This window comes from Trichoderma harzianum, assembly GCF_003025095.1.
Source record: "Trichoderma harzianum CBS 226.95 unplaced genomic scaffold M431scaffold_7, whole genome shotgun sequence".
Taxonomy (NCBI): Eukaryota; Fungi; Ascomycota; class Sordariomycetes; order Hypocreales; family Hypocreaceae; genus Trichoderma; species Trichoderma harzianum.
In genome coordinates this window covers 59,530-70,185 of record NW_020209255.1, presented here as the reverse complement: position 1 = coordinate 70,185, position 10,656 = coordinate 59,530, and the positions used below count along the sequence as shown (strand labels likewise).

Sequence of the window (10,656 nt, the reverse complement as noted above, 5' to 3'; positions counted from 1 at the left end):
ACAGAAAAAAGTACAGAGGTAAAAGCACCCTTTGCTCCTTGACCAACAATATTCCTAAGGAAGAAGTCAACTCTCAAAGCCGGGGGAGGATTCTTCTAAGAACAGTTATCTAATACCAAGAGAAGGCGAACCTCCGTAAACAGAAGCAGACTTGCGGTCTGTATTTGTAGGTGAATAATGGCGCAATTCATCGATAACATCCCGGTGCTCCAGGCTCCCCTTACATCAATTCATGCCCCTGGCGCTCAATATAATGGCCTCAACCCTGCAACTCGCACACTGACTGCAGGATTTCAAAAAAAGTCTTCTCATCGTCCATTTCGCGCTGCTGCTATTTTCGAACAGGATATAGAGGTTCCTCTTCGAGACGGAGTAGTCATTCGGGCGGACGTCTTTCGACCAGCGGACGTAAATGATCCCGTCCCCGCGTTGGTGGTATGGAGTCCTTACGGGAAATCAGGTACTGGTATGTTACAATCGATTCCTAAAACACAGGAGCAGAGAACTTCAGAACTCAACAATAGAAAGGATATTTCAGGCTAGACATCATTCTGGGACGCGTGGGTGTGGCCCAAAGCAGGCTCTCAGGGTTTGAGAGCTTCGAAGGGCCCGTCCCGGCAGAGTGGACAGCTAGGGGCTACGCCATCGTCAATGTGAACAGCCGAGGGTCATACGACTCACAAGGCGATGTCAGGTCAGCTTCAAATCCCACCAGTTCCATGCTGAGAAATTTCCGAGCTAATGGCCCCTTTGATGGTTTGGCTCAGGGGAGGGTCATGATGGCTATGATACCATTGAACATGTCGCAAGGTTGCCGTGGTGCAGTGGCAAGATTGCCATGGTCGGAAATTCTTGGCTTGCGATGGCTCAGTGGCATATTGCTGCACAGAATCCTCCTCATCTGACTTGTTTTGCTCCGCTGGAGGGCTGCAGTGACTTCTATCGTGAGTCGCTATGCAGGGGTGGTGTCCCTTATCTACCATTTTGGGGATTCCTCGGAGGACAGACTCTCTTTGGTAAGTTTAAAATTCTTCGTGCAAACCTCCAAGCATCGTCTCTAAAGCTCGTCCAGGAAGAAACAACCAGGAAGATGTTATTGGTATGTTGGAAAAGTATCCCCGATTGAACGCATACTGGGAAGACAAGAGGGCAAAGATAGAGCAAATTAAAATTCCGTGTTATGTCCTCGCCAGCTATTCGACTGGTCTACATACTATCGGTTCTTTTCGTGTGTTTGAAGATTTGCCCACAGACAATAAGTGGTAAGATGAAGATATTACGCTGGATAATAGAGAAGAAAGCTGACTAGATGTTCTAGGTTGCGAGTTAACCCAACTCAGGAATGGCACGACCTATACTCTGCTTCCCGAATAGAGGATTTGCAGCTATTCTTTGATTACTTCTTGAAACTTAGACCGAATGGATGGGAAAAGTCACCGAAGGTACTGCTGTCTACACTACGTTATAATAAGGTAAAATCCAAAACGAACAACTCATCGATTTTGTATGACCCATCTCACATGGCCTTTAGGAGCCCGAATACAATCACATATTCACCGATTTCCCCGTTCCCAGCACGGAGTATCGTATCTATTACCTATCACAAGATGGCACACTTACATGGAGCCCAGACCAAATGTCGACAACACTGTCATATCAGTCAGATGTTACAGCTCTCCAGATGGACTCTGACTCTGAAGAACTCAGCTTTGACTGTACGCTACCTACCGATAGTTACCTCGTCGGGTATTCCAAAGCGGTTCTTTACATGTCATGCCCAGATCACGATGACCTGGATGTTTTTGTGCAAATACGCAAGGCTGACTCCACTGGGGAAGTTCTTCAAAACATCAATATTCCCCTCCAGGAGTTAGGTGTAGACGCCGAAGAGGTGGCCCTGATCAACACCAACGTGTATGTTGGACCATTGGGTATCCTCCGTGCCAGCCGTCGCAAAATAGATATGGATAGATCGAAGCCGCATTGGGCCCTCCATAGCCATAACGAGGATGAAAAGATCTCGCCAGGGACGATTGTAAAGCTCGAAATTGGCATCTGGCCGTCTGGTATAAAATTTGAAAAGGGAGAGAAGCTGGTATTTAAAGTGTCTGGGCATGACATGAGGCTGGCCGAGTTCGAACCGCTGCGTGGCAAATTTACAACAAGCAACAAAGGGCTCATTTTGTGCACATGGGTGCAGACTATCCTAGCTATGTCCAGGTTCCCTTTATAAAGGTATAGGAGGTCGAGAACACGGTTTACGGTACCCTAGAGACCACCCTGCAGATGTTGCTTTATAAATATTGAGCCATATTGGATCCAAATACTTCATAAATAACGGTAATTCTGGAGTGAATATCATCATAGCTTGGGCATAGCTATCACAATATAATACCACTTTGGAATCAGACTGTTGGATCTAGTCATATGAGATTCCGAATCCGTGAAAGGGGCTAACGTGTCATCGTCTATTACTGTCTTCTTCGTGCTCGGATTTGCACCCCGACTTCAACTATGAGCTTAGATTTGGATACACTATGGCAATTCTATGCTTCAAGTGTCACGTCAATGTAAGATTAATCCCACTCTGAGCTTTCCCCATATCAGAGTAAATAGGTACGATTGCCCCGCCTTCTTTGCATCTCTGTACATCATGGGTATCCTATGCTTCAGACAACGTCAAAGCGAAAATTCCTTAATGTTGTGTGACATAGCTTGTGTGGTATTAACGCCCCTACAGATGATGCGTCGAGGACCACTCGCTATCTGTTTGCAGTACCAAAGTTGCAGTACCGGAGAGGCGGAAGTGAAAACGCTGCCCCAGGAAATTGCCCCGCCCCCGCATCTCTTTGCCCCGCATTCTCGGAGACTAGAGGGATCGTCCAAAAACCACCGTCGTTGTTACCTAGCACTAATAGCGTAGCCACGAGTGTTTAGTTATTAGGTATTTAACAGTATCTTAAAGTAGTGCGTGAACTGTCGCTCTCTGTTCAGGACACGTCTTTAAATCGAAACTTGAAACTATTGACTTCATTAAAATGATTCTCTTACCAGTCGCTGTGGCCTTTCTTCTGTGCCTTTGGATCTTCCATAAAATTCGATCTACAAAGGGCAAAAGACTGCTTCCAGGGCCTCGCCAACTGCCGTTGATTGGCAACTTGCACCAGGCCCCCCAAAACAATCCATGGAGAACATATCAGCAATGGTCAACGATATATGGTCCAATCTTCCGCCTTCAGTACGGCCTAAATACAGTCATCATTCTGGGTGACTACGAAGTTGCCCATGATCTGCTAGACAAGCGAAGTAACATATACAGTTCAAGGCCGCGATCTGTGATGGGCGGCGAGAATGTGAGCAAGGGAATGCGAACCCTCCTGATGCCCTATGGCCAGCAGTGGCGCACTCATCAGCGTCTTCAAGCCTCTTGTCTCAATATCCGAGTATCTCAGACCTACCGGGAACTGCAAGATGTAGAGAGCAAGCAACTCCTTTGCGAGTTGCTGGTGCCCGGTGTTGATTTCTCGGATCGGTATCATCGATACTCTTCCAGCTTAATATTTGCACTTGCATATGGCCGACGTCTCGAGACCGGTAGCGAGCCGGAGATCCAGGCAATCGACAAGGTCATGGAAAACTTTCTCTATGCTGCGAGGGTAGGTACCTGGATCGTGGATTCTCTTCCGTTTCTCAACTACCTGCCGAATTGTCTGGCGCCTTGGAAGATACACGGCGACCAAGTTCACGAGTTTGAATCGAGTCTGTATATGGGAAATATGCGTCACGGAAAAAGGAGCAAATCTTGGAATTGGTCAAAGCAGGTTTCTGAAATGAAAGAGTCCACAGGCATGACAGAAAAAGAGCTGGCGTACGATGTGGGTATAATCTACGAAGCTGGGAGTGATACAACAACGATGGCTCTTGAAGTATTTACTCTTGCCATGATTCTCAACCCCGATGTGATGAAGAAAGCACAAAAAGAGATTGATGAAAACTCAAAAGGGTTCCCTTGCTTTGAAGATAAAGATAATCTCCCTTACGTTGATGCGGTCATCAAGGAAACTCTTCGCTGGCGACCGGTCTCTGCTGGTGGCATACCCCATGCTGTCACCCAGGATGATGAATACATGGGATTTCACATTCCCAAAGGGGCGACCGTCATTGGAAATCATTGGTCCATTCATCTCGACAAGGACGTATACAAAGATCCTCACAGCTTCAGGCCAGATCGTTGGATTGAAGACCCAACCCTTCCTCTAACTCCATTCGGCTTCGGACGCCGCGTGTGCACAGGCCAACATATTGCGAGGAACTCATTGTTTATCAACATCGCACGTATCCTATGGGCCTTCAATATCAATTATGCCTATGAAGAAAATGAAGATGGAGAAAAAAGATGCGAAGTGGACCCATGGGCATTCACGCAGGGATTCAACTCGCGTCCATTGCCCTTCCGCGCTTCCTTCACTTTGAGATCTGAGGAAAAGGCTACTGTAATACGGGAAGAATGGGATGCGGCCGATAAAGATCTTGACCAAATTCTAACCAGGATTAGGTCCTCGCAAAGGACAAGATAAGAAACTTCCTCGGCGTTCCCACAAGTCTAAATCTTCAATTATAGTGTCCCGGTAGCACAATATCTATGGCATTCGGTGCGACTTCATCCGCATGCAAATTTGGGGTGTAAATGAACGATGTAGAGGTAGTCGTACACTATTTATAACAGTTTATTATTTCCAAGAATGGTAACACGTATCAAGGAAGGAATGTTACACTTTAATCACAATAAAAAACGTACCCATATTGTGGATGAACGGCTCTACACCTCATCTCGTAATTCATCATCAGCGCCTACCTGGGGTAATGTCTTTTAAGTCATGGTCTTGGCACATAACAACCCTGACGGATCAATGGTGAAATTCGCGACATACCCGTCAGGCTGTATTACTTGTTTATCATGAAATGTAACTCCTTCATTACAATACATCTGTCAATCGACGACCGGTGACCAAGGTCTTAGTGAGCAACGAGGTAGTTCTCGCGGAGCGTCCCTTGAAAGTCCCGCAGAATGGAGAGTTTGCCACCACCTACGATTCGAAGCCCCGCCAAATCTTCCCCGCCAAATTCTTACCGCAGAAGAACTCAGGGGGCAGTCCAACTCTAGCGCACGCCAGTACCAGATACGCGGGCGCTTGGTTCAAATCAGGGACTCCTCACAAATAGTGGACGTGGGTTGGCCAACGGATCGGTCGAGTAAACATAGCACCTGCTCAATGCTAGCAAGTCCATCTGAATGAGATTACTGTATTTTGGGACGCAAGCCGCTAAAAGCTATTCATGCAAGCGTGGTTCCACGGCACTAGCAGGAGTCAATCTGTTATATTTGCCAAAAAGGGACAGAAAAGCTTTCCCAGAGGCGTTTTTGAAGTTTTAACACTCTTGAACATTGAACAGAGACAACCCATATGAAGTACGCCAGTTATGTTGCTGAGAGGAAGAATGCACCCGGAGGCGGATTTATCGTGACTGTCAATCATCCAAAGGGGATACTCATCAACTTCATTCATGAGCAACAGACTACTGAGACGACGTCTGAGTACAAAGTAGCCTTAGCCCGAGATAAGTATGACTGGCGTTTATCTATCCCAGGAATCCAACGTTGCAGCGGATAAACACGAGGAGGGCTAGTTGAGGAGTCTTGAAACGGTTTCAATTCTCCTGCTGAGTGGTCCATGGGGGAGGTGTATTGTCATTTGAACACCTGGTCAAAGGTCTAAGAACATACTAGAGATTATACTACCTTTTGCAATATTGCGACTACATGGCTCCTCCTTAGTATGTGAGATAATGTGACGACTGAAGTGCTCATTCTTTGCAGAATCTGCTCACGCAGATGGCGAACCATCCGGTACTTATTGCGAGTACAGCGACTGCTTTGACTACTCAGGGTGAAGAGTGGGAAGTGGCTCAGTGTTACTATGTCTCACCAGGTGTCATAATATGTTGCATTTCAATGGGTTTGTTTCAGTTGATATAAGACATACTTCAAGTACGAGACTCTGGCAAAGCTGGGTCTTGGTACCCGATTGTTCTATCCTTCGTAATAAGCTTTTGCCATAGACTCAGGATTAGGTCTAAGGCCCACAAAATATGCCAAAATTGAAACTGGAAGCTTTATGGGTAAATTCTAGTTCTACATAGCTTTAGTAACATCGAATATCCGTTCTATTCTCCGACGGCATTATAGCATTCCTTGTCACTTATTATCAATGATAGTTTGAACAATATAGGGTATAACCTAGCAATAAGCACTGCAAAACTGTAGCTCCTTGAGTGCTGAAATATAAGCCACCATAATGTTCCTTGCTTTAACGTTTGTTTTCAACAAATTATGAGCCCGACTGACCTGGAAGATAAGGACATTGGCCACAACGGACATGGCGTTATAACTAGGAACTCGCAAGTCCGGGTTCAATTTTGATCCACCCACAAGTAATACGAGCAAAAAGTCCCCGGCGGCCACGTAAACAGCCTCCAAGCTCAACATGCCCCTGCCCCTATTCTTCAAGCATTCGGGCCTTACTTGCAGAGCATGGTTTACCTCCACGAAAATCGGATTTACAAGCTCACAGTATATATTTCCGATGGTAAGCACTAGCACCTGAACAATTAACTGAACGGAGCAGTATGTGGAAGATTGAAGCAATATAAAAACAAATAGTCAAGACAATTAACAGTATTGTGAATTTTCACCACACATTCACTTTCACGTTTTCCATTGATCGGCACTATGAAAATTACCCCCGTCTTGCTCTCAAGCTTGGCTTTGTCCCTCGCTGATAGTACATCCAACCTCCCAGGACTACTCCAAAACATATCCAGCACGGTGTTCTCTTAGCTGAGAGATATATCCCGTGATATATGGGAAAATCCAGAGCTTGGCCTCCTTGAGTTTCACGCCCACGATGTCACAGTTGAATATTTTCAAGCGCTCGATGTCTGGGAGGTGACACCTCACGCTTTCGGTATGGCCACCGCGGTTGCTGCAGAGTTTGAAAATCCACCAGATGGTTTCAATGGTGATATTCCTACCGTCGGCTTTATTGGCGAATTCGACGCGCTTCCAGGAGTTGGTCACGCCTGCGGGCACAACCTATTATGGTTGAATGCTGTCCTAGCTTCTCGTCTAGCTGCTGAGGCCCTCGTGGAGTTAAATATCCCAGGCAAGATTCTACTACGGATAACACTAGACGAAGAGAATGGTGCTGGCAAAAATACTGTGGAACAGCATGCGGGATTCGATGACGCCAATATCTGGCTAATGGCACATCCCGCCCCGGCCAACGCCTTTGCGCCTGGGAACGTGCGCCTCAACCTATTCTCAAACTTCAAGAGGGACACACATTACGACGCTGTCAAAGCAACGTACCAGGGTATGTTATCGGTTCACGACTTGGCCGATTTACCTGGCACAGCTTCATCCGTAGCTCTGATAGAGGAAGTCAGCGATTGGGCTGTTAATGTTATCCAGCAGCAGATTGGTCTTGGGATTTCAGGAACAACAGTCGATATTGTTCACAAGACCGTTTCATCAATTCTGGACGCAACATATCCCAACGTGACCTATACGGTGGAGAATGGCGTGGACGGAGTTGACCTCATAATGCATGGGCCTGGGGGGCATGCCTCGGCCAACTCCAATGGACCTCTTGTACTCTCCATTGAGGTGTTTCGAAGGTTGTCTGGTGACTCGTCTTTGTCGTTCTATCTTCCTCAGAACACGACACAGAAAGAGCTAGGCTTTGTAAGCGACATTCGGACACGCTACGATACGGACATCAATGCGATCGCTAAAGTGGTCAGTGATGCCATTGACGGTGCAGACTCCATCACAAGCGATATTATCTACCCAGAGTTTGAGGTAGATCCATATCTAGCAAGTTTCATGACCGAACTCCTTGCTACGGACGCATATGGCTCGTCTAATTTTGTTACAACGGACAGTGCACTGGCAGCTACCGATGCATCGCTAGTTCAGCAGCCAGAAATTGACCCAAATACAAAAAAGCTTCTGAGCGTAGCTAAAGTGGTGCTGCAGCCATTGTTCAACATTTGCGAGAATCCCGCAGCCTGTGGGACAAATCATGAACCGCTTTTTGCGCAGTTTACTGGAACAGACTTTGCCTTTAACAAGACAGAGATCATGGGAAGAGCCCAAGCGCATACCGCTGTATTGTTGCTTACTGATCCTGAGATGATGACAGCAGCGACAGCCCTTATCCGTAGCAATGGCGCGATTCCCAACTAAATAATTTATTATAAAGTATATACCAAATAGAGAGACCATACTAGGATGTTATGATAGTGCCGGTTCCTAAATACGGGTATTGTATTCATGTAGTTTTCTATACATCAGTTTATATTAATATCCCTAACCTCTTATCCTGCGCCACCCACCATCGAGCTCCATATCGCATCATGTCAATTAGCATTATATGATTTGGATCAATTGTAGGAGATTATCTATTGACAAGCTACCGGATTTCGTTATCGAAGGAATCTACCGAATATTTAACATGCAACTACAGCAGCTGCGAGTATACAAACAATGATTTGCATGGAAGATATGATACGCTGATTGACGGCCCCTGATGTGAACGGAGGGAGGGTTTGAGAGACAGGAATACTGGTCTTAGTGGGTCGTAGTGAGTTGGTGTCTTTTCTGGACCCAGATGCTTCGTAAGAGCTAGCTGTAGCACTTGGACTTCCTAAAGAAGACTCTGTCGGCCACGTCTTCATACTTTAACCACTATTAGCGGCGATTGTGGGGGAAATTTGTGTCTCGGACGGACGAGTCTCGGGATAGTTGTTAATTGTAACTGATATGCTATCCGAGTTAAAGTTTGGTGTGGTAAGAGGTACGTTGGATGCTACTGTAGCTGGACAGTAAGTTGTCAACGATGTGACCGTTTCGGTACGGATGGAACCGACGACACAGCCGGCTACATTTGAGAAGCAGCTAGTAATAGTGTATAAAGTAGTTGAAGTACAGCCGACGTAAAATTTGACAGTACAGGAGTAGCAGTATTAGAGCTGCTGGATAGTCTAGTGCTGTTTATGTAACCGACGCTGGATGTTGACGTAGCGATAAAAGTAGAAGTGGTTGCAGTCTCTCGACAGTCACCAGTGAGAAGCGGGACAGCATCAGGTCCCTTGCCAATTGCCACCAGGTGAGAGCCACAATCTGCACTATTGGCAAGGTGAATATTCCTGTTGTCCCAGTCATAGACAACGTAGGCAGCTCGGAGAAAGGTATCTCCTAAAACAGGCATTTCGTCATTCTGTTGAACGCCCAAAGCACAGGAACTCTCATCCACTTGCAATGTGAAATCTTCCAATGACACTTTAATGACGGCATTTCCGAATTTGAAGTTGACAGTACCATTAGAGCCAGGGACAGGGCAACCAACCTGGTAAAGTGGACCTCTCGCTTGGGCAGACGGAAACCCCTTGAGCAGCTCATTGACTATGGGACCAGGGAGGGAACTGAGAGTGGCTCCGCTATCGAGAAGAACTGCCTGGCCATCAACTTTGTCAAAAGCTCTCACTTCAGTCCCGTTCTCAGTACTGACAGTAATGCCGTCGAGGTAGATCCAAAAGCGGGTTGCACTGTCTGGGGACTGTTCAGCGGGAATGATGGGCCGTTTCTCGAGGCGCCCAGAGAATTTGCCAGTATCAATACCCTCGAAGATAACTGAACCGCGCTGGCTTTCGATAGATCGCAAGTCAAGACTATACACTCGACTGTTTGTGAAGCCCTGCTGAGCAAGTGTATTAATGACAGTGGGATACGGGTCATCCCAGCCCCTAAGGTCCGTCCCAGCGCCAAAGATACCATAGTTTTCGGGTTCACTGTCGAAGGCAACCCCGAAGAGCTGATTTCTGAGCTTAGCAGAGCCAATTTTCACGGCTTCATAAGCATAAGTCATGTTCACATATCCACTTCCGTAGCTGATAACATGCTTAATACCAGTATCGTTAAACGTACTACTTTTGGCGCTGTCGAAGTAACCCAGCTGCTGACACAGACTCGGATTGCTGGCCTTGTTGCAATCAGGGTTAACCCACAGCTCAGAAGAATCGGTGTCAAACAAAACGCTAACCAGCTGGCCTGGGGTGCCTACTTCAATGTCTATGGAGTAAAAGGTGCCCTTCAATTGGTTCGTCAAGCTGTTGCCCATTTGTCAACGATTGATGGCCCGTACAGGCGCACTAGGGGATGCAGTGATAGGGTATTTCAGTATGCCAGGATGCTGGACCATACGATTGTTTGTTGGCGGTCCAGCAGCAACGGATGCTGCGAGCATAAAGGGTAGTGTTTTCAGCGCGGAGGTCAGCATGATGAACAAATGTCACTGTCTATGGAAACAGATGATAAGTAAAGAAAGACAGCACCAGGATTTCCCTGGAATAATTGCAACGCGGATCAATGAAGTAGAATTTGTGTTTGTAATAGCTTAAACAATGGTCGGTAAACGAGAGGTGGCCTGTAACAAGAGATTGAATATGGCGGGTTCTGTCTTCTTATACTCAAGTTCCAGGAGTTGTTTCCAATTCAAAATATAACGTAGGGTAACAATTGTTGGGTTCATAGGT

At 46.5% G+C, this 10,656-nt stretch overlaps 4 protein-coding genes across 4 annotated transcripts; 3 read left to right on the top strand and 1 right to left on the bottom strand.

Annotated features, from left to right (window-relative positions):
- Window positions 1-177: 177 nt before the first annotated feature.
- On the top strand, window positions 178-2,233 carry M431DRAFT_495504 (hypothetical protein; the record flags this gene model as incomplete). The annotated part of the gene is made up of 5 exons (XM_024917372.1): window positions 178-466; window positions 544-714; window positions 768-1,016; window positions 1,073-1,230; window positions 1,532-2,233. The coding sequence occupies 5 exons, from the start codon at window positions 178-180 to the stop codon at window positions 2,231-2,233; spliced, it is 1,569 nt and encodes a 522-aa protein (XP_024773214.1).
- Window positions 2,234-3,038: 805 nt separating this feature from the next.
- M431DRAFT_87842 (hypothetical protein) lies at window positions 3,039-4,577 on the top strand (the record flags this gene model as incomplete). Its single annotated transcript, XM_024923838.1, has 1 exon — window positions 3,039-4,577. One exon carries the CDS (start codon window positions 3,039-3,041, stop codon window positions 4,575-4,577), a length of 1,539 nt encoding a protein of 512 aa, XP_024773213.1.
- Window positions 4,578-6,545: 1,968 nt separating this feature from the next.
- On the top strand, window positions 6,546-8,308 carry M431DRAFT_495502 (hypothetical protein; the record flags this gene model as incomplete). Its single annotated transcript, XM_024917371.1, has 2 exons — window positions 6,546-6,647; window positions 6,899-8,308. 2 exons carry the CDS (start codon window positions 6,546-6,548, stop codon window positions 8,306-8,308), a joined length of 1,512 nt encoding a protein of 503 aa, XP_024773212.1.
- Window positions 8,309-8,802: 494 nt separating this feature from the next.
- Window positions 8,803-10,241, bottom strand: M431DRAFT_495501 (hypothetical protein; the record flags this gene model as incomplete). The annotated part of the gene is made up of 2 exons (XM_024917370.1): window positions 8,803-9,019; window positions 9,058-10,241. The coding sequence occupies 2 exons, from the start codon at window positions 10,239-10,241 to the stop codon at window positions 8,803-8,805; spliced, it is 1,401 nt and encodes a 466-aa protein (XP_024773211.1).
- Between the last annotated feature and the right edge of the window lie 415 nt (window positions 10,242-10,656).